Source organism: Puntigrus tetrazona, chromosome 4, assembly GCF_018831695.1.
Source record: "Puntigrus tetrazona isolate hp1 chromosome 4, ASM1883169v1, whole genome shotgun sequence".
NCBI classification, from domain to species: domain Eukaryota; kingdom Metazoa; phylum Chordata; class Actinopteri; order Cypriniformes; family Cyprinidae; genus Puntigrus; species Puntigrus tetrazona.
This window is the reverse complement of record NC_056702.1, coordinates 25,529,449-25,553,964: the sequence shown is the minus strand read 5'-3', so window position 1 is coordinate 25,553,964 and position 24,516 is coordinate 25,529,449. Positions and strand designations below refer to the sequence as shown.

Sequence of the window (24,516 nt, the reverse complement as noted above, 5' to 3'; positions counted from 1 at the left end):
GTGTGAACAGGACTTTCACACTAACGGTGTCAATGTAGCCATAGTAACATCTCAAGGTTTTTATATTTCAAACATCAGAATGTTGTGGCAATATCGTTCTTGTTTGTCATTTCATTAAGATGCTAAATATATAAATCTAAAAAGCTGTTCTTTTATTTTTCTAGCGAACATTGTTTTACAGTCTCACAACTTTAAAAATATACATTTTTAGAGCAATTAGAACATTTACAAAGGAACAAAAAACTAACAGCAAACATTATTTGAGAAACCACAAAAAAGAGAGAAAAATAAAGTGATAGAGTGTGCTTAATCATGAGTAGATATACCCGTATCTGATTTCAAAACACTAGATTTCTGTCCTTTTTCACAATGAAATGTCAAAGGGAAACCCACAATCACCAGAGGACTTTTCTGATGTGTCATTAGCACCATCACTCTTCAAAAACACCAGGCCCAGGGTCGCGTGTGCTTTTCATTCCCACATTAGTGTCTCTTCCCTCGATAAGAACAGGCTGGAGCGTAATGCTAACGTGAACTAGCATATTGACCCCACACTGAAAGCCTGGCTGAAGGCTGCTTAATACATTCAGCTTGCCTGCTAGACTGAAGGTACATGCACAGTTCATAAGCGTGAAACAAGACTTCATTACAGATTTAACAGTAGACTATTTCTGTAGCATATTCACAGAACACTCGTAATATGGTATATATGTGTGTACTTTGTCTTTTTTCTTCCAGTAGTATTGGCTTGTTATAATACGGATTAAAAAGACATACCCTGCAGAAAAAGGCTTGAGATTAGCATAACTAAAAGGTGCGTGGCATCACAAAGAAGTGATTTTTGATTGTCTCACTGTGCATTTTGGAACTGGCTAGCATGTGTTGTTCTACATTCTGAAATCACATTGAACAGTGGAGGAAAGAAGGGGAACAATTTACTAGCTATTCCACGGTATCTGTGAGGTTACCAATAATTAGACTCTAGACCTTCCTGTGGTGTCCGTTCGAAACCTTACTGCTGTCTCTCGTGTTTAGAGCCTTGAGGTAAATGGGTGCTAGTCTTAATTCCTGGCTGGAGCTCAGGGGCCGACCAGCGTCTCTTTCGGGCACGGGGCGGCTGGCTTAGTAAACCAGAAGGAGAAGGCTGTCCCTCTGACGGAGACGGAGGTGCGGGGTCAGGGGGCATCCTCTCTACCACCACTGCGTCCTCCGAGCGCCTGTGACTGAGGTGAGGTGAAGCAGGTGTGGGAGTCAGTGCCAGACACACATCGCCGGTGCTGAGCTGACGGCACTGCAGGCCATACAGCTGTGCGCTCCGCTGGGGACTGCAAGAAGACCAGCCGCGGTCCCGTACGAAGAACGGATACTCTGCCAAGACTGTGAGCAGCTCCTGCCGGAACAAGAGCAGCATACAGATCGGTAAGGCTGAGAAACCACCCGAGATGATGCTTCACACAGCATCATTTGCACTACATTAAGAGTTTGTAGTTTGTACACTGCATTTGAAAAAAACTCTATAAGTGCCAGTACTTATCAACACACGTTTATCTCAATAATCCTTTGTAGAAGAAACTGAGTTTGTTCACAATTGATTTCTTTTTGAGCTATTAAAACTATCAAGCAGCCAAAACCCTCTCACAAAACAACATTGGTAAAAATGCTTTAATTAGTTGCAAAGTCCAAATATAGCAAAAATGAATGTGATAATATGTCGAAGAATAGAGGCTGTCAATTCATAAAGATACCTTCCTGTTTCCTCTCAGAAATATACCCCAGCATATGTTGCAACAAAACCCTAATACCTTGATCTAACATACTATTAACATATTATGGCAATATAATAATATTAAGGCTATGTGACCCAAACAATTATAAAAATCAGTTGTAAGCATGCATAATTTACCCTTTGTCTTTACCACTAAGGATCATTCCAATGATATCTTTAATCATCTCACCCCTTACATTTATTAGCAAAACATCTACTTTGTTCTGTAAGGTGAATGACATAGTGCAACATAGTGCAACAATGCAGGAGACAGGGAGCAATTAATATGTCTTCCATTAGGAACAACGTCTGGTTTTGTGTCAGTGTCACACAAACCTCCACAGGGTGCAAACAGAGACATGTTAGCACAGATCACATTCTACACTGAATGATGTATTTCAAACATTGCCATTGGTTAGATATCTTCTATGGCATAAACGGCACTAACGAGCAGATGAAATAATACCTGTGCTAAGCAATGAGCCACTTAATATGCTCTCCTGTTTTATTGGAAATTATGTCAACACATTAAATAACTTAATTTCAAGGTACTTCATTGGGACTTTGGGATTCAATGGTATTTTTTGAGGCTTTATGGTTGCACATTAAACAAACATAATGTTTTCTGACCTTTCAGTGTGAACGAGAAGCCTTTGGAAAACACGTGAATATGCTAATGTGGACAGAGAGCATTTTAAAACAAAAACACTGTTTTCAAATATATATGGATTAATGTAGACGTAGCCATAGTTTAGTGCCAGTTGTGCTAGTGTAACTGGTTGTATTTTATTTTAACCTTTGTTATATTGTGTAGTACAGCATTAAAAAAATGCATGTTAGGACATAGGGCTCGACTTGACACGAGGTTAAAGTATATTTTGATTTCCGTACATGCTTCTTGTGCTAAACTCACCTGAGTGTTGCGGTCTGTGAGCAAGACCTGCAAGTGGTTGAAGCCATATGTGGGTCCGGGTGAGATTAAAAGAATAGTGCAGGTGCTCAGGTGAAACTCAGGCAAGGTGTCAGCACTGCGCACAAAATCCTCTGTCTTTAGTTCCTCCACCCTCTTCAGATGGCCGCCGGCCAGCTCGATCAGAGAACCTTTGGCAAAATGAGGTAGGACTGCAGAAGGGGGTGGGTCAGGGCCGGTGAGCATAGCCACAGGAGCATGATAGGACCCTGCTGAAGGATCCCATTCTGTCTCCACCCCATGGCTGTTGGGTTGGCTGTGCAGGAAGTGCTGGGACTTCCTCCGGGAGCAGGACACAGAAGCACTAAGCTGTGGGTACTTTTGAGAGTTATGGTGGGCAGATTGGCAAAGGGACCCCACAGCATAGAAGATCTGAGCCCCACCCTGAGAGGCACTACTACCGAAATGGTCCTGAGAAGTGACGGCTCTTCCTGTTGCATCTGGCGAGGGGGGTATTGGCGTTTTGGGTGTTCCCCGAGGGTCCCTGTCCCACGGTGAGGAATGTGCACTTGTGCTCTCTTGTGGCAGAAGGCCTCTTCCGGTGGTCTGTCTTGCTGTGTTGTCCTGTCTTCTCCTGCCATTGGCATGCAGACCATCATTGTCATTCCCACGTTCATCGCAAGAGGGCATCCTTCTGCTAGGCCCAGACACAAGTTCTGTGCCTTCGACACCATTGGGCCGTCTGCCTTGGTACCTGAGTCTACTTTCTGAGAGAGTGTCATGGGGATAAACCGGAGGCTGTGGAAAGAGGTGAGGTGAGAAGAGAGACGAGCTATAGTCTCGCCGACCGGGGCCATAGGACCACATTTCTCTGGATTCGCCTGCGTAGACACTTTTGAACATGGGCACGGAGATGAGCGGTTGCATGCTAATCGGGGGGATGTCGCTGCTCAGCCAACGAGAGTGATGGGCAGCAGTGTGCTCCAGTCCTCCGTCCACACCCCGTCCACACAACGCCTCTCTCCAGGACGCCGAAGCTGACCCCCGCCTCTGTCCCACCTGGACCGGAAGGTATGAGGGATGCACAGAGGGAGTATAGGACACCTGCCAAGGCAACGACAGAGGAAGGGCTGGCAGCGTGGGCGGAGGCGGTGGTAGAAGATCCCCACTCTCTCGGTGTCCCTCCGTGGAGTGGTGCTGCCTTCGGCTTCGAAAAGGGGCAGGGGGTTTGAAGTCATCCTCTGGGGCCGGCTGATCTGATGAGCCCTGTCGGGAGTCCCGCTTTTTGGGGGGGAGACACTCCTTGCTGCGGTCTGGGCTTGGATTCATGGGACAATCCCCCGGGCCTTCTGGGCCACTCTAGGTTACATGGGCTGGGAAGAACAACGGGCTAGGAGAAAGACATGTTCTTCTGCTGATCAGCATCACGCACACACCACACGGCCACGTTCAGAACTCCCGCTCACCTGAGAGAGAGAGAGAAAAAATATATATATAAAATATAAAACCCTTAATAAATATATATATATATATATATATATATATATATATATATATATATATATATATATATATATATATATATATATACATATATATATACATATATATATATATATATATATATATATATATATATATATATATATATATAATAACTAAATAATTAAATAACTAAATGAAATTAGTACTGACCTCTTGCAGTAGCCCTAACCAGTATACTTGATTCACAGATATAACTTATTTCTGAATGTCACTGGAGTACCTAAGCAGATTAACCATAAATTTAGTTCATCAAACATTTTTAAGAACGTCCATACACTTTCAAGGGCCACTACATATGAATTTCTTTTTTTTTTTGTTTGTATAGTTGAAATCTTATTTAATTTACTTTTTTGGGATATTTTAATTCTACCAGTGTTTAGTGTTATCTGTATGCACCAAGGGTCTGAGAGTAACGAAAATTGAATCTTGTGTGCGACTTAATTGTTATGTAGTTGCAGACTGGAACATCTGAAAGCTTTATACTGGGAGAAATAAATTGTCCAACTGTTCTAAATATAATTTTCACATGATTATCACCATATTGCTGTTGTGCTACCAACAAACACAAAAAAACATATACTAATAGACAAACACTCAAGACTTTCTCACCCACACACATACAGAGCAAGTTTGGCCAATTCTTAAATAGATTGCTTCTGTAATGGGAATCTCCAAACTTATTCCAGAATTTACTGTAGTTACTAAGAAAGTTACCTAACGATTAAAAATCACATTAAAACACACACACACACACACACACACACACAAAAAGGCAGAAACCTGCTTGTTTCATTCACACCTTCTTGTGGGGAACTTTCTCTAATGTCAATCCAGCACTCTAAATTAGACACTTATATTTGACCGCAACACACTGCCAGAACATCTGGTCTCTTTCTCAACGCCTCGGTCTACCACACTGTCTGCATGGATTGAACCCAATACCCTGCTGTTGTCTCCATGGAAACTGAGTCCATACATGTACAGTGACCAGAGAGAGCTGAGAGGGTTATATAGGGATTTTATCAGGAAATGTAGGCCGACAAACTGTTTGCATGATAAACTGTTCTCATCACAGAAGAGCAAGCTGCTAATACAACTTCAAGCAAAGTTAGACAAAATGGAGACATTTCTGTTTATTCTCAAAAGTGCTAGTGTGAATTTGTTGAGAACATATTAAAAATATGTAGGGAGCTGAGCATCAGCATCATAAAACACTGTTTTATAAAGTGTTTCCAAATGCTTCGTTATTTCTAAATGTGTTTACACACTGTTTTGCATATCACAAGTCACACGCTGTAGTATGTAATTAAACTACACAACTCTAATCTCTCATAAATCTCTCATAATGCTGCATAAAATACATTTACTTGATGCAATACATGACCCAACTAAGAATAAACATTGTGTTATCTCCCAAGAATGAATGAATAAACAAATGAATGAATAATTGATTGGTCATTTCTTTTTAAAGAGAAATGTAAATGTTGCAAAATATAAAAGCTATCTTGATTTGTTACTATCCCTAGATGAAGAGTTCATAAATGCTAGTGACATTCCTCCTGACAGCTGTAAACATGACACAATTATCTTCTTTTTGAAAGTTGACTACAAATATATTCTACACTGTATGAATGCTTACTTCTAATCATTTACAGCCCTGCTTGTTGTGATTGATTAAATCAATCTATCATGATGTTTCATGTGCTGCACATGTATACATATAAAGCCTAGGAATTATTTATTTAAAGAAAAACAATCACAGCACAAAAAACCCCTGACAGAATCAATCTGAGAAACACAACTAGGTGCATTCTAAGCACAAGTTTCAAATTCTTTTCATTCTCACCAGCTTCTTTTTTAAATGCTAAATCAGGTTCTAGTGCAAATACTTTGTGCAGTACACACTGGAAGAAAAACATCTTCGATGACTCTTACAAAAAAACCCACCAAAACACACTAAATCATAACAGAGTAAAAATTACACATTGAAAAACACTGATGAATAAAAAAAAAATATTCTTGTTTTCTGATTTCTCAAGCACACACACGCAGTAAAGCGTTTTAAAGATTGCGATCAAAATGAAAAGCACTGCTGACCTGATGCAACTGACCTTGATGGGGTGTGCTGAGCAGATATCCATGTGATGCCACTTACTCCAGCAGTCCATCACACCTGCAGCTCTTCTACACACACACACACACACACACACAGACACACACATGCACGCACAAACACAGACAGACAGACACACCAGTAAGGCATTGGTGTGTGCAAATCTACGGGCAAAATGTGGTGTCACACCATGTCGAAAGGCTGTGAGGCTGACTGTGAAAACGTGTGAGAGTTTGTGCGTGTGTGTGCATGTACACAAGGCTGAGGAAATGAGTAATATCGTGCAGTGTGAGGCATGTCTGCTGTGCAACAACACACAGGCAGACCAGTTGCTGCTGTCGCCCACTCGCCTTACTCACTGTGAAAGGGATAAACACACACACATGCAGTAACAGACGGGTAATTACACACACTCCCACTCATGCTATCGCTCTCAAACACACACTCTCAGCTCTGAGCATATGCATTTACATACGTGATAAGCATGTAGATAGATATTGATATATACTCTCATTTTCAAACACATCATTACACTGTAAAACATTTTCAGGATTTTAGATCAATTTTGGACCATAAAAAAGAAGAAGAAGAAAATAGTTTTTTCAAGCCCTTTGATGAGATGACAAAAGTGAAAAAATGTCCAGCTTTATTGCTTTGCATTGTGGAATAGTGATGAGCATAGCTATTTCATACAGTTCTTTCCCATAGTGAGTAGTGTCCACTCTGGCAGAGCATTTGGACGTATTTACCTTTAAATTTTTATTTTGTCTTTTTGTGTTTTTTGTTTATGAGAGGCTGTGTGTTTGTAGCACCGTGTAGCTTTTGCTCTTCTGTTTATTTTCTCCCTGTTGTTTAAAGCAATCAAATATAACTTAATTAACTTCATATTTCTAATACTATCTATTAAACTAATCTGAAATAATTTACTGTTTATCGTTGGATTTTAACCTAAAACCGTGTAACGTGGCTGCAGTGTGTTAAGTATTCGTTAGCCGATAGCTAATCCCTCGCGTTTATATTACATGCCTATTGTTTTCCTTTTCTGGTCTTCTGTTTCATTTCTCCTTGCGCTCGTTTGCTCTGTGATAGTTCAGTAATTCATGTACATTATTCAGTTCCGGCATTAGAGTCCTTGCAGCAGGCAGCTGGGTGACTGTTTATAATACAGAGAAGCAAATTATTGTGAAAGCACTTTATATAAATGATTTAATCAATGATCAGAATCTAGATTTGCTTTAACAAAAACCTGGATAAAACCAGTTGATTATGTTACTTTAAATGAGTCTACCCTCCAAAATTACTGCTATAAAAATGAGCCACGTTTAAAAGGTAAAGGGGGAGGTGTTGCTACAATTTATAACAATATTCTCAGTACTTCTCAGAGGGCAGGCTTTAAGTATAACTCTTCTGTTGCATATAACATTATCTACAGAATCATGTGCTGATTTTCTAACTGAGTTAGTACTGGCCGCAGATAAAGTCTTAATTGTTGGCGATTTTAATATTCATGTTGATAATGAGAAAGATGCATTAGGATTAGCTTTCTTAGGCATTCTGAACTCTATTGAGGTAGACAACACGTGTCTGGACCTACTCATTGTTCAAATCATCCTTTAGATCTAATACTGTCACATGGAATTGATATTAATATTGTTGAAATTCTGCAGCAAAGTGATGATATTTCAGATCACTATCTAGTCTTGTGTGAACTCTGTATAGCTAAACCTGTAAACTCTGCACCTTATTACAAGTATGGTAGAAGCGTCACTTCCACCACAAAATAATGCTTTGTAAGTAATTTCAATTCCACAGCTGGAGAAAAACAAAACTAGAAGTATTTTGTATAGTCTGGTGGGAAAGAACACTTTTTTAGAAGAAAACAAAAATAACCCTTGGTATTTATTCAATACAGTGACTAAACTAACAAAAAAATAAACCGTCAACAGGTGCTGATATTCTCCAAGAGTACAGCAGTAATGACTTGAACTATGAACTACTTTACTTCTAATATCCATATCAGAGATAAATTTGTAACCATGCAGTCATCAGCTACAGTATCACATCAAATAGTGTACAATAGATGCCCTAAGGAAAAATTACACTCATTCTCTATTATAAGAGAGAAAGAACTGGAAACGGAAATATCATGGAAACAATATCATCATGCCAAATGAAAAGTAGCTGCCAAAATATCTGATATGAAGTCAATAACAAAAAATAAATAACCATCTATATAAACATCTAAATTACTCCCACGGAAACAATGATAACACTTTTTATGGTTCCTTAGGAACATTCTGTTGACAGTAAGTAACTTTGCACCTACATGTCAACAAACTTTCATTTATAAGTAATAATATAAGTAGACTTTTTAAATATTATCTTACAATTCTTTATTGTGATGATCTACCAACAGACATTCTGCTGACTATAGGTAGCTTTTCAAGAACGTGTCAACTTATTGTAAACCTAACCCTACCAGTCTACTAATACTCTACTAACATTCTAATGAAAGTTAGTTGACATATAGGTACAAATGTTCAAAAGGAACCATCAAAATAAAGTGAAATCCAAACAGCTTTTGATGTCAGAGTCAGAGCCTCCAGAAGATCTGGGTATTCAGTAATCAGAGAAGAACAGCTTCATGCCATGTTGTGATTGCAATCTATATGAATGTCTATATGCATTGTTTCTGTGTTCCCATGTTTTCTCTGCTCACCTGTTTAGTTTCTGTGGTAATTGATAACAAGGGGGTTCCTCATCATCCTTTCTATTTAAACACTATTTAGTCACTGATCTAGCTGTTAAGTATTACTTAGCTTCTCCCCCTTTTTCTCTCTATGTTGGATTTACTTTGTATTGTGCCTGGACTTTTGTTCATCTTCTGACTACCCTTCTTGTCTCACCCTCTGGATTTTATTTTCCGTTTGTAGACCCATACTTGCCCTAGGACTATCCTTGTGTTTTGCCCTTTCCATAACTTTTTGCAGTTATCTGACCCTGTACTTTTGACCATGATTTATATTAAAGCTTTTATATTAAATAACAGATCGTTCAGAGTCTCATTGGGGCTCATCTAAGGACCTGTCACTCCCTGTCTGTTTCACTCAAATTGTCGAGGCCAGTTTTCCGATATCCCAGTTTGATATTCAGAAGGATACACCTCTGGTATCAGCATGCACAGCTTGCATCCCTAAGCCAGTAGTCTTAACCCTTACTGTTCCTGAACTACTTCTCCTCTCTGTAGCAATTCTCCTCTGTAGCAATTTAGCATATGTAGGGGTGGTGCCCAGCAATGCATGTTTAGCCTGTCATGTTACTGAACTCTCTCTTTGTTCTGATGACACCACTGTGGACCCTACAGTGGTGATGGCAACCACTGCAGAATCTCAAGATGTATCAGTGGAAGCCACTCATCAGTCACTGTCCTGCCCTGTCACAGCTATGAAAGCCATTTGTGAGTCCTAGTCTGGTCAGCTCTGGAGTACCACTGCTCAGTCTGTTCAGCCTTGTTCAGCCCCACCATTAAATTTTACAACCCAAGTATTGCAAAAATTACTCAAAAAACTCCAATAGCAGGGCACCCACTTGTGTCTCAATATCTGCAGTCCTAGTCCTACTCACCACAATTGTTTTTACCACTAATGGGTCAATTTAGGTTATACTTCTGGACAAACAAAGCCCAGCACATGAAACGCTGATAGGATGCAGGAAAGAAAAATCTGTGGGTTATGGTCAGTATACACATCAATAGGCATGACTCTGCTTCCTAGATAAAAAACCTTGAAATGTTGAAGAGCTAACAGCAAAGCGAGGGCTTTCTTCTCAATTGTGCTGTAGCGTTGTTGACATTTTGAGAACTTCTTTGAGAAGTAGCAAATGGGGTGGTCAATACCTGGAGAATTATAATGCAGCAGGACTGCTCCAGCATTGGTAGCACAGGGGGTTTAAAAGGCAAATCAAAATTAGAGGCAGACAACACTGGGACATGGCAAAGGAGATCTTTGGCAGCCTGAAAGGCATTATCACAATCTGTGCTCCACTTAAAACTCTTAGTAGTACTAAGAAGGTCAGTAAGTGGAGACATAATAATGGAGAAATTACAACAGAACTCTTTATTACCCAGGCCGAAAACTATGATTTACACTTTTCTTATCGTAGTGGGTCTTCATTCTTGACTGAGCTACAGTCAAGTGTTTTTGAGCAACTTCACAGGCTTTATGCAATCTTTCACGAGCAGTGCTGACGTATTCAAGAACGGTCACTGGAGGAGAGTCTTTAGCTAATAATTGCTCAGGGAAAGCACACTATGGTGAGTCAAGACAAACCCATCGGCTACGACAGCAGCATCATAAAGATTTGTAACTCTCTGCTCATTCAAATGGACACCTACATTTTCCGGAATACATTTTTTAAAGTTCTCTAGTATGACCAGCTTTTGAAGCTGAGCAAGAGTCATGATTGCATTGGAGAAAATACCTCTCAAAAAAAGTGTTTTCTTGTCTCTTGTGAACTCAATATGTTAGTTTGGTTGTCTTCAAATGTGTTCTTAATTTTTTGATGGTATGCCTCCATCATTAACTCAAATGCTCTCAGAACAGCAGATTTCACTATATCATAGTCAAGGGACTGATCTATTTGCGCAAAAGCAGAGCCTATATGTCTTTTGGCCAGCACAATTTCATAGAATCCTGTTCAATTGCAACAAAATTGGTGCTTGTACATCAGTGTCATTCATCTATAACATCCTGTGATTTTAGGCATTACTCATGGGTGAGGTTAAGTGTAGACATATGGAACATGTTGAAAAAATGCACCCCTTTACAACTAAAAAAAAGAGTTTGCAACCAAATATACCATGCGACCAGCACCATATTTTCTTTTGTGGTAGACATCTTGAAAATCCTCCGTTTTTTTTTTTTACCCCCAAGGAAAATTTATAGAAACTGGTATATAAACCATATATACCAGTACACACAGACATGCATTCTGCCATCATACATTATGGGCATAATAAAAAGCACATTCTTTTTTTGAAAGTGTGCCTTTAGCCTCATTGTATCCTAATAATTGATCATCAACTATGTCAGGAAACGTAAGGCAAAGTTAGTTGCAAATGTAATAGCAAATGTGCATACTCTAAGACAACAATGAATGAAACACAGGGTTAAATATATACCAGATAATTAGAGACAAGACAAAAACAATAGAAACAAATGAACACTGACACAGAACACAAGAAATATTGGTTTCACTTTAACACATTCTGTTGGCTATACATAAAACTGCTACTAAATCATTAGGGTGTAAGCAGTATATTGGTAGACTGGTAGGGTTAGGGTTTTATTAAGTTGACGTGTACTTGAAAAGTCAGTAGAATGTCTGTTGGAAGACCATCACAACAAAAAAGTTTGCAATTATGAAGCAGACAGTCTACTAATTAGCTAATGAGAGTTTGTTGACATGTAGTAGCAATATTACTTATTGTCAACAGAATGTTCAAAAGGGACCATGAAAATAAAGTGTTAAAAAATCAACTGAAATTCAATTTAAATATATATCATGCCATCAAACTCTTCAACTTTTGCTAAAACTTGTAATTCAGATAAAATAGGCAATACCTCCATATGTTCTATAATAAAGACGTTTTTTGTTTAGACCAATTATATGTAACATGCAAAATCATTTAGTATGCCAATATGTGCCTTTTAACACTTTCTGTCAAAACGTGAATTCTAAAATGCTATCATTTTTAGTTTATTGGTAGTTTGGCTTGTGTAGAGTTTGCAGGTGTGATGTATTTAAATTTGAGATGAACCTGATTGAGAAGAAAAATGGTTGTCCACACAAATCCTGCTATTGAAATTTGTTAAATTGTCAATTTTTGGATAACACTGTTTTCATAACCATACTGTATGACTAGTACTACTAATTGTTTGCCATATAATCCCTCCACCCCATACTGATTCTGTTTCAAAAGAGAAGCATGTTCATGAATGAGCTAAAGTTAAATGTTCAGTATGCTACTTCTCATCTTCTTTCAGGTTATATCTTTAGGGTAGAATTATGAAAAATAGAAAACTTTTTTTTTTTTTTACTTTTAACTCATTCTGTTGACTATAAGTAACATTTCACCAACATACTCTACTAACTCAGATACATAGCCTATAGTAGTAGTACGAGAGTTAGCTGAAATGTATGTGTAACATTACTTATTTTTTGTAACACTTTATTTTGATCCATTGAATCACACTAATTGTGTAATTTGAACAAAAACTAAAAGACTTTGAAATACTATTTTGGTGAGCTGACCTTTTAGCAGAAGAAGAAAAAGGCCCAGACAGGTTAGCAGTAATCTGTAAATACAGAAAAGAAAGGCCTATTGTAATGCAGTCAATCCTACAACATCACACTATTACAGCACTCCTTTCCTCTCCCTGTTCACTGCATACAGTGCTCAATCAATTGTAATGAACTACATCTGTGAAAATGAATGAGTGAGGAATTAACTAAATTCACACTTCTTTTTTTTACAGTGGTAACATGAGTGGGAGATATGAAGCTACAGAGTGAGAAAGAGTGTAAGAGTTTGAAAAAAAAAGGTTGTGTCAAAAGAGCAGGGCAGAATAAGAAAGAGACGGGAGTAGGAGAGAAAATGTTAAAGAAGCCTCATCCTACACAAACCCTCTATCTCTGAGAGCCTGTGGTGTCACAGAAACCTCTGAGTCAAACCAAAACTGTACACTACATCTCTCTTTCTCACACACACACACACACACACACGCACACACACACACCACTCCTGTCCAACAGATGCAGTGTCAGCGTTCTCTTTGAAGACAAGAACACTGGCACACTCTTTAAATAGATACTTGTTTGGATGGGACTAGATTGAATTTCAAATCATTGAAACAAAGCTGCTTTTTGCTTTTGGTTACAATTGTGGAATTTAAACAGTCGATGTTATGTGGAATAGATCATTTAGGACTTTATTTATAAAGGAAAAAAAAGATAGGAAATAATAGAATAATTTTTGTAGAAACCTAGATTCATATTTAAAGTCATCCCTTGGTTCATGCATATCCTTCTGAAACAGGGACATGCTGAATCTGTGTGACTGTGTGACAATACAAAATAATGTATAATGTTGTTAAGGAAGCATTTGTGATTTTCTGTGTGATATCATTGTTTTTAAATTAACATATACATTTTGTATAGTACCGAAATGAATGAGAAGGTATTTTCATATTTAGATATGTATCTAAAATTCAGGATATAGCATCTTATCAATAAGTAAAGTCATGTCTTATTAGCTGAAATGTTTATTGGTGCAGCTACATTTCTGTGCGGTGTGTGAATCATTTTTCCTGTGTGCAGCACTTCTTTGGGCTGATCATGTTTCTGAGCACTGAAATCTTTATGATGCAGCAGAACTCTCCGGAAGACCAGCAGATGTGAAGGTGAGGAGGAGAAGCTGTACTTTCTGACCCAAAGTGTGACTTAAAAATACAACACAATGCAGGAATATTAACCAACATGACATTTTAATATAAAACCCTTTATTAACAATTAATAAGTGACTGGTATGATTTGTCTTTCCTGGTACATGAGGCAAATACAAATAATGAATTAGTTTAGCCTAGCATAAAAATGGTATGCTTTATATGAGACTCAGAAAGTTGGGATTGTTTTTTGTGGTTATTGTTAGTTTTGAAAGGAACTGTTCTAAACGAGAGATCAATACCAACAATATGTTCGTGAACAAATGGATTGTTCTGTTTTGTTGTTTCCAGTATGTTAAACGCTCTTCTGAAAGGGGGCCAGAAGTACCAGCGTCTCAAAAATGTGTATTTTGCCCTAACATTTTTAGAAAATATAAAAATGATCTGTGAGGTATTTTGAGCTAAAACTTACACACATACACACTCTAGGGACATCAGAGACCTATTTTACATCTTGTAAATGGGGTATAATAGGTCCCCTTTAAGGTACATTCACATTATGCAATCATTTAATCTTGTCTGATTACAATGTGTGATGAACACAGAGAAGGTGAGCAGTTGGTATTCTAAGACTGAGCACGGTAAATGGATTCAAATAATTTGCCTGGGTCAATGGAATAACACGTATATGTGCTTTCATTTATTCTCTCTATACTTTTACATACACACAGGCCATCCTTGTCCAGTGGCTCACTGAGAAAACTCCCAGTGCGTTACATATGATGATAGTGAGAGAGGACAGAGAGCTGATGTCTCCAAACATCTTTCAAACACATCATTTAACTGTGACAATAAAACACATCACCAAATACAGTACATACAAAAAATGTAACATTAAACAGTGCATCATACATTAAAAGAGAAAGTTTTACCAGTCCATTCTCATAGATTACTTATATTGCACCACAGCAATAGCATTCTGTGAATCAGATTTCCCGGCAGATTGCTGTGCTGTTCAGACTACATGACTTGGTTGTCTGTCTTAGTCGTTGTGATGTTCACACCATTTGACACTACATAAGGACTCTATCTACTCCCCAACCACATTTTGTCTCAAAAACGCACACAAAGAAAACATATGAAACAGGAGATTTATTTGAAAATGGACAACAGGAAGAAATAAATGCTGCAAGCTGTTGTTCATGATGATAAGTTCTGAAAAATTTCACTTAATATTAATATTTTAATTCAAAATATTAAATAGATGCCATGGTTGACACCCTTATTGGGACAATAAACTACCCTAACCTGATTATTTCCTTTGATTGCACTATTGACCTTATACCAGGCGCAGTATCCACTAGGGGTGCATCTTCCTTCTATCACAACCCGAATCCGAGACCATGAAGTCTTACATTGAAGAAGAACTGGCAAAAGGCTAAATCCATCCCTCCCAGTCACCTGCTTCAGCTGGCTTCTTCTTTGTTAAGAAAAAAGGTGGTGGACTTTGTCCCTGCATTGACTACTGCAGTCTGAATGACATAACGGTGAATTACCGGAACCCGCTACCCCTCGTCCCAGCTGGCTTGGAACAACTAAAAAATACTGAATACTTTACCAAACTTGATCTGAGCAGTGCCTATAATCTGATCTTAATTCGTGAAGAGGACGAATAGAAAACTGCTTTCTCAACCACTACTGGACACTATGAATATTTGGTCATGCCATTTTGGTCTCTGCAATAGTCCCTCCGTGTTCCAGGCCTTCGTCAATGAGATTTTCTGACCATGCTGAACTACACCTCATTGTGTACATGGAAGACATCCTCATATATTCACCAGACTTCTGCTTTCACGTCCAACATGTCATAGCATTTCTTCAACGCCTCATATGGAACCAACTATACACCAAACTGAAAAAGTGTGAGTTTCACCAGTCTCTAATCTACTTCCTGGGGTACATTATTGGTCTGGAGGGGGTGACCATGGATGATCACAAGGTCCAAGTCGTTGTCAACTGGCCACAACCTGCAACACTGAAGGAGTTCAACGTTTTCTAGAACTAGGTTAATTTGCTTCAGTACCACGGCAGCACCTCTCACTTCATTAGTCAACAAGGGGACTCGTTTGCAATGGTTGCCTTTCAAAAGCTAAAGGAAAAGTTTATTACAGCCCCTATTCTTCATCATCCTGAACCAGAGAAAGAATTCGTAGTGGAGGTGGATGCTTCTAACATGGGCATCAGGGCGATACTTTCACAGCGTCACAGAGATCCAGCAAAATTGTTCCCCTGTGCCTTCTACTCTTGCAAATTCAACCCCGCTGAACAGAATTAGGATGTGGGCGACCGAGAGCTTCTAGCCATGATTTCCTTGAGGAATGGTCCCTTTTCTTCACCAGATTCAATTTCACCTACGTACCAGGCTCTAAGAATGGCAAGGATGATGCACTTTCCAGGCAGTTTGATAGACAACAAGCTCACCCTATCACAAATTCATTCTTCCTGGAACCCTTGTCATGGCACCTGTTCAATGGGATATCATCACTGAGATCAATGAAGCACTCAACCTGAAACCACCACCTCCTAATTGCCCACCAATCCTTACCTTTGTACCACAGCACCTATGAACCTATGAATGTCTTCTACATTGGAATTCACGACTCCCAATGCGGGTCATCCCAGTATTACATCGAGCCTTTAACTCACCTCAAACTCACCACATTTACCAACATCAATGGTAAATGTAGCAGATACTATTAATGTTCTACGTTATTATTTACAAAATGATTAAGTGGTCTAACTCAATGACATATTCACTGCTGACTGGACAAGACGAAGATCTGGGGATGGAGGTGGGTGATTAGTTCCTGAGAGAAGTAATTGCTGCTGAATAATGACCAAAGGTCACCTTATGAAAGGAATTATGATTGGTGTCATGATCCTACAGGGAGACATGTAGACATCCTACACTCCATTTTGTTATTACAGTATGTCCTCCCTATTAGTTTGGACATAGTTTCATATGTTAAGTTTTATAGTCCTATGTGGATTTATTTTTAGCGTGGTATGTTATCTTTAATAGTTTTAATATTATATTAAAGATGGAAAAAGTATGGCTTATTGTATAATTTTTTTCTACAAGCTTGTTGTTGTTTTTGCTGTTATTGTTTCTTAATTCCTCAAAACACCTTTTTCTAAAAATCAAAACTCATCTCTCAGAACTTTCTGTTTCAAAAACAAAAGTACCTGTATGTGTTCGCTGTGAACATACTGTAAACATGAGTTGACAGAACATACTCCTGTACATACTCCGTCCCCATGTTGTCACGTTTCCGTGGTTTCTCGGAGAGAAAAGGAGCGCTCGAGACTCGAAAATAAACTTAAATAGATTTAATCCAAAAATGACAAAATAAATATACAAAAGCCAAAACAAAAAACACGAAAAGAGCTCGGGAACAAAACAGAGTACGTTGAAACATAGTAACGTTGTAACTTTGATAATCCGACAAGGTGCACACGAAAACACAGGGCTTAAAAACACAGGGAAATTAACTAAATTGACAAGACGCAGCTGGAGACAATTACACAATTACACATCAAGGGAAGGCAGGGCACAGACAACACGTGGCTCGAGACAAAAACAATAACAAAAGTCCAGAGTGTGACATAATGCCCCCTCCCGGAAGGTGCGTCCTCGCACCTAAAGTAACAACAAAAAAAACAACAACTCGGAACTGGGAATACCGGATCTTGGGAGGAGGTTCCGGTGGAGGACGACCCCCAGGAGGAGGCAAGCAGACATGAGTCCAGGGGGGCACAGAAGGAGGGAGGAGCCAGGAGGACACAGGAGGAGTCCGGAGCAGGAGGAGATCCAGAGCCCAGCCATGATGGTCCATGGTTGCGCCCGACGGAGGGAGGAGCCATGGAGGAGGAGCGGCCATCGACTCCATGGTCCGACCGGCGCGGCGCCGCCGTGGTGCAGGAGACTGAGGCCGAGGCGGAGAGCCGAAGAGCCAAGGTGACGTCGAGGCGCTGGAGGTCCTAGGCGACGCCGCCGGCTTCGGCGACTGACACGGAGACGGGGGACAGGAAGGACGCTGCAGAGCCAGAGCGACTGAGGACTGAGGTGGAGCCGGAGGGAAGGAGGAGCCTGACAGAGCCGGTGGATGGAGGGACGAGCGAAGGCGAGAGAGAGGAATCCCGAGGCGACGGATGGTCGACGACAGACCAAGGCGGAGCCGGAGGGACGATGGAGCCTGGTGAAGCTGGTGGACTGACGGACCACGGTGGAGAGGAGGGAGCTAGAAGCCCAGGGGGAGCCGACGGGTCTACGAGGCGAGGAGGAGTCCGGGACTCGGAGGCGGGACGGTGAGGCGAGGGATCGTCCACCCTCGACGGCGATGGGGACCGGCAGACCCGTGGCGAGCTCGTGATGGAGAGCTGAGGATGAGCGCAGGGGCTGCTGGGATCCATCGCCATGGTGTGACTAGGTGGGAGGTGGGAAAACTGGAAGCGCACGCAGGCGCGGGCACTGGAACTCGGGAGCTCGCTGGCGGGCACTGGAACTCGAGACGCTGGGGCGCGGGCACTGGAACTCGGAGCGCTGGGCGCGGGCACTGGAACTCGGGACGCTGGGGGCGCGGGCACTGGAACTCGGGGGCGCTGGGCGCGGGCACTGGAACTGGGGAGCGCTGGGCGCGGGCACTGGAACTCGGGGAGCGCACAGGGAACAGTCTCTAGGACGCTAACAGGACGGCTGGGCGGGGCCAGCGGGCTAACAGGACGGCTGGGCGGGGCCAGCGGGCTAACAGGACGGCTGGGCGGGGCCAGCGGGCTAACAGGACGGCTGGGCGGGGCCAGCGGGCTAACAGGACGGCTGGGCGGGGCCAGCGGGCTAACAGGACGGCTGGGCGGGACCAGCGGGCTAACAGGACGGCTGGGCGGGACCAGCGGGCTAACAGGACGGCTGGGCGGGACCAGCGGGCTAACAGGACGGCTGGGCGGACCAGCGACTCAGGATACACGGAGGTGCCCAGTCTAAGTCCAAGTCCGAGTCCACATCATCCAGTTCCTCTTTAGATCCAGCAGCCCCAGGTGGATGATCAGCTCATCCTCAGCCGATGTGCAGTGGCGGAGCTCCACCCCACGCTCTCGCTGTCGGCTGTCTCCACCGCGGCAAGCTCTGATGCCCGCTCACGCACCTGGTCTGTCGCAATCGGCTCGGGTCCGGTGGCGCTCCACGGCTCTGTCGCTCTCAGCGCGATGGTTCCGTGGTCGCCCCGGCTCAGCGATTGCGCCCTCGTGGGCACAGGCCTGGCCTCCGCGACGCGGGAGATGATGGGCTGGGTTCTGGATCTGGAGTGGGGCTGGTGTCGTTGTCCTCCAGCGCAACCGCTATCGGCGAGTTGCAGGACACCAGCACCCACTCGATGTACGCGCGACGCTCTCTCGAGGCCGCCCCGGACAGCTTTGCTCGTGGTGGTGGTGTTCAGTCCGCGGAAGTGAATCGAGCACAAAAAGCCGTCCGGGAGCGCGAGCAGTTCGCGAGGGGCGAGGAAGTCCTTAGTATAGCCCTCGAGAGAGCGATCCTCCTGCTCCAGCAGGAGGATGAGGAAATTTGGGTCGTTAGGGGAATCCATGAAAAACAAACCCAAAAACAAAAGGGGAAAACGCCGCTTTACTTTTATGGTCGGATTATCCTGTCACGCTTTCGTGGTTTCTCGGAGAGAAAAGGAGCGCCGAGACTCAAAATAAACTTAAATAGATTTAATCCAAAAATGACAAAATAAATATACAAAAGCCAAAACAAAAACCACGAAAAAGAGCTCGGGAACAAAACAGAGTACGTTGAAACATAGTAACGTTGTAACTTTGTAACTTTGATAATCCGACAAGGTGTACACGAAAAACACAGGGCTTAAAAACACAGGGAAATTAACTAAATTGACAAGACGCAGCTGGAGACAATTACACAATTACACATCAAGGGAAGGCAGGGCACAGACAACACGTGGCTCGAGACAAAAACAATAACAAAAGTCCAGAGTGTGACACATGTATTTTTGGCACCATTAAAGGGGTTATAAATTCAGAAATCAAATTTCTTTTGACATATAAGAAGATATTGTGTAAGTTCTAAAACTCAAAACTTTATTTGTTAGGGGAAAAAACGGCTTCAAAGTGGACTCTTTGCCACATCATGATGCCATAATACAATAGAAGCCCACCTCTGCAGAAGATTAATGCCTATGTAAGGATGGATTTCACCAAGCAAGAGTAATCAAACTCTCTTTCATCTTGCGAGAAGATCTGCGGGAAAGAGTAAAAACAATATGTGGCTCAATTTGGTTGCTCCCCTTTCTACCCCTCATGTTTTTGGTTCCTGTTTAGGTAAACCCCTCCTTCCTCTTGAGTGTGACAGATGCAGATGGGAGGCTAATGTAAATGGTTTAGGTGTGACTGGTGAAAGGGTTTCTGGTCTCCTGGTGAGTGTGTGCCCCAATAAAGACCATTTGATAACCATTTGTCTTTGCTCCAAGGATGAGCACGGGAATGGTTTGGGGAGAAGTTTCACATTTGGGCGCTAAATGTTTGATTCTTTGATCAGTCTAGGTATTTAAAGAAAGTGGGCAAACCACTCAAGGAAGCTTTCTGTAAACAGATCTTCCCGCACAACTTCTGTGTGTCTTCATTGCCAGGTATGATGACCTTTAAATGATGCTTTTTATAATTTGTTTTATCTGTTTGTTTTTAGTTTGCTTTCTTTATTTTTGTGTGTTTACTGCTGATCAGTTGTGTAAATGTAATGAAATTTCATGAATTGGAAAACAGTACTGCCTGGCATAATAAATGTTAATCTTGATTAACTTATAATATTGTCTGGAATAACTTTTCTAGTAGGGTAGTGACTTCTGAGGTTTTCCGCATTGTTGGCGCTAGGGTGAGTCAGATCAACAATGGATGGATGGAGCCGAGGGCACATTTTAGAGATCTTGACTTCTGGCCACCAAACTGGCTTAGCATGCTATTACTTAGGGAACGCATAAAAAAATTACTCTTTTTGAGTCTATCGAGGAGATGGCTGCATTAAGGTCTAAAGTGGACTATCAAAATAAAGTGTTACCCTAATAGACAAATGAGGATAAGACAATATTAAATACCAGTAAAGAATTAAAAGTTAAAATAAAAAAAAGTTAAATAAGAAGTAAAAAAATATCAGAGGATTTCACTATAAGAATGTATATATATATACAGACTGTGTTTGTCTAAAAGAAGAAAGTTATATACACCAAGGATGGCTTGGCAATGAGGGAAATTTTAGTTTTTGGAAGAACTACTCCTTGTGTTGCAAAATGATTAATCATTAACAGACACCATTATAAACCATTTACAAAAGCTTAATGTAGTGTTAACACGTTAACTTTACAACCTACGTACACAATTTGTATTAACACAATAAATATATTGCATTGTTCATTATAAACATGGAATTTTGAATTATATTGAGAAGGTCGTACATAGACAACATTCCATAATGTACCATAATGTACAGTGTTAACTGTAGCAGCATTCATCAAGAAATGTGCAAGCAATTTAGAAAGATTAATATAAAGGGTTTTTTGTTACCAAGGCAATGACCATACACTGCCAGGGAAATCCCAAAGATGTCAGCCAACCAATCAGAAAGGCTGCTACTTTCGGCTCGGTAACACAAACAAACGTCCCTCTCTTGCTGAATGGTGCATAAGTTTATACACAAGCTGAATCTCTGCTGTGGTCAATTCCTCCCCCTTACAAAAAATATGTTTATTCAAGTTTTCTATTAGTGCACATTTTAAACATAAAATATGAAAGTATAATTTTAGTCTATTTTTTAAGTATTTCTCAGAAATGGGCTATCTATGTCTCAGAAATATACTTGAAATTCCCTTAAAGTATACTTGACTTGAAATCTTATTTCTTCATTACCGTTACGGTGGTCAACGTTTGCTTTAGTTGGGCTCTTGACTCTTGACTTTAAATACAATCAGTTTTGTTTAAGATTTTGCTTAAGATTTGATTCCCAGATATTTAATAAAGAGTTAATTCAATCCTACAAAGATAAATGCATTGGTATCTTAGTGTCATTAGTGACTAGCCGTTAGTGGACAACAAGAGGCTCAACAGTCTTCGAGGTCCCAGATCCACAACTGGTCTCAAGACTCGCTATGGTCCCCTGAGACTCCTGATCCACCCTGGAGGTTATCTGTGACTCTGCCCCTTCCAGCCTCCCCTCCCCTGTTTGAACGTTGTATTACAGCATAAGTCTCACCTAGGGGGTTGGGGGTAATGTCCTGTGTGCCCCACCCTCTCCTGAACCAGTCTTGTCCTTGATTGTTTGATTTTTTCCAATTGTGTTTGCCAGGTGTCTTGAGTTCTCCCTTCATCGTGTTCTGTTTTTAAAGTGTGTCCTGCCCTGTGTCTGGTGTCTGTTGTTAAATGTCTACCTGTTTTCTGTGTATTCTGTATTCTCAGTTGGAAGATTAAAAGACTCTTGTTTTTGTACTCTGCAACTCCAGTGTTGTTCTTGCAGTGCAAATGTGACAGGTACAGTGGCACCTGTCAATGGGTGGGATATTTGGCAGCAAGTTAACAGTCAAGTTCTTCAATTTCATATAGTGGAAGCACAACAAATAGGCAAATGAACTGATCTGTGGTATTTTTACAAGGGCCAAAAATTGATGGTTAGAGGATTGAATCAGAGCATCTCCAAAATGTCAAAAGTTACCAACATGTTTTTGTTTTTGAACTTATTTTCATCCAAAAGTGAAACAAGTAAATGAAGGCATTGGTTTAATAAATCACATTTGACATTTGACTCTGTTGACCAGGAGAGCACTTGATTGGGCTTCAGCAATCTGGGACTTGGATGTACAGCTCAGGTTCTCAGTAGATTACTTCACTCAACAAATTCAGGAACATTTTGAATACCCAGTCATGGGTAAAGATGTTTCCATTCAACTTATTCATATTAAGCAGGGTAACCGTTCAGCAGCTGACTATGCCATCGACTGGAATGATGTGTCTTTGAAAGTTCTTTGAAAATCAATAGATTTTTATTTATATAGTGCTTTTAACAACACAGGTTGCATCAAAGCACTGAACAGTATAAAGCAGAAGAATACAATGACTGGGATGTATAATGACGAGAGTGAACAATTTGTTATTAAATGCAGAGATGGTCTCTGTAATCAATTTGACGATAATCACTAGAAGTTAAGTGTCCTCAACAAAGCAAGCCAGAGGCGACAGCGGTAAGGAACCAAAACCCCATCCATACAGAATGGAGAAAAAAAAACTTAGGGAGACTCAGTTGGGGCCAGTTCTCCTCTGACCGGACGCCCAGCACTTAACTTCCAGTTCAATTTTAAACGCAGCTGTGTCAGATAGTCAGCTAGATAGTGTAAATGACTTAGTGTGTGTGTATGTGTATGCATCAGGATCTGGTGATCGGTCCACAGAGCGCATCTAGGTGTTCTGGCCTCTGATGAACATAATCTAAGTAACGAATCTAAGTAATGCAGCCTAAAAATCCTTTAACGGATTTGAATAATAAAAGTGTGTTGGTGTGTTATGTGTAGGCTAAATTAAAAAGATGTGTCTTTAATCTAGATTTAAACTGACAGAGTGTGTCTGCTTCCCGAACAGAGTTAGGGAGATTGTTGTAGAGTTTAGGTGCTAGATAGGAAAAAGCCCACAGTTGATTTTGATATTCTAGGTATTAGTTTTGAGAACGCAGCGGACGTGCAGGACTATAATGTGATAAGAGCTTGCTCAAGTATTGAGGAGCTAAACCATTCAGGGCTTTATAGGTAATTAATAAGATTTTAAAATCTATCCGATGTTTGATAGGGAGCCAGTGCAGTGTTGACAGAACCGGGCTAATATGGTCATACTTCCTAGTTCTAGTAAGGACTCTAGCTTCTGCTTTTTGGACTAGCTGAAGTTTGTTTATCAAGCGTGCAGAACAACCACCCAATAAAGCATTACAATAATCTAACCTTGAGGTCATAAACGCATGAATTTATATTTCTGCATTAGAGGTTAAAAGCATATGTAATAATATAGATAAAAAAAAATTAAGATGGAAAAACACAGTTTTACAGATGCTGGAAACATGGTTTTCGAAGGAAAGATTGCTGTCAAACAGCACACCTAGGTTCCTAACTGATGATGAAGAATTAACAGAGCAGCCATCAAGTGTTAGACTGTGTTCTAGATTATTATATGTGGGGTTTTTAGGTCCAATTATTAGCATCTCCGTTTTTTCAGAATTTAGCATTAAGAAGTTACTCATCATCGCGGACGCAGACGTCATAATCTGTGCTTTTACTGCGGTAAAGCAGGTCATTAACCACACCCTCATCAGCGCAGGTATCACCCATCAAACCCAGGCTCTTACCCTCAGTGTACGCATTCTTCACAAAAGAATCAATCACTTTGTACATCGTTGACTCGCCCAAACACAAAATTATTCCCAGGTTTCCCTGGCTCTCAATTCATGATCCCAAGATTTCCTGGTACTATTGTGAACTGGTGGGCTGGTGTGCCTTCAGTTATGCTCACTGTTTCCCCACCAAACCTGCACCCTGTTTGACTACCAGTATTGAAAGCCCTGCCTCTCAAAAGCCCTATAATATCCCTTCTTGCTACAATGACCTCCTTGACGTGTTTAGCAAAACCAAAGCCACCCAGTGAGAGC

General features: G+C 40.8%; 1 protein-coding gene across 18 annotated transcripts in view; it reads right to left on the bottom strand.

The window, feature by feature from the left end:
* Nucleotides 1–131: 131 nt before the first annotated feature.
* Nucleotides 132–24,516, bottom strand: part of zmp:0000000926 (ataxin-1) — a 36,438-nt gene continuing 12,053 nt past the window's right edge. For 2 of the 18 annotated variants that reach the window (XM_043236407.1, XM_043236398.1), the window contains exons 2-6: nt 12,646–12,689; nt 6,332–6,404; nt 4,371–4,440; nt 2,679–4,141; nt 132–1,390 (exon numbers count right to left, since the gene is read on the bottom strand). In XM_043236407.1, coding sequence (XP_043092342.1) covers nt 1,013–1,390; nt 2,679–4,004 — 1,704 coding nt within the window. In that variant the 5' untranslated portion in view covers nt 4,005–4,141; nt 4,371–4,440; nt 6,332–6,404; nt 12,646–12,689 and the 3' untranslated portion in view covers nt 132–1,012. The other 16 variants (XM_043236409.1, XM_043236408.1, XM_043236414.1 and 13 more) reach the window with 13 other exon arrangements.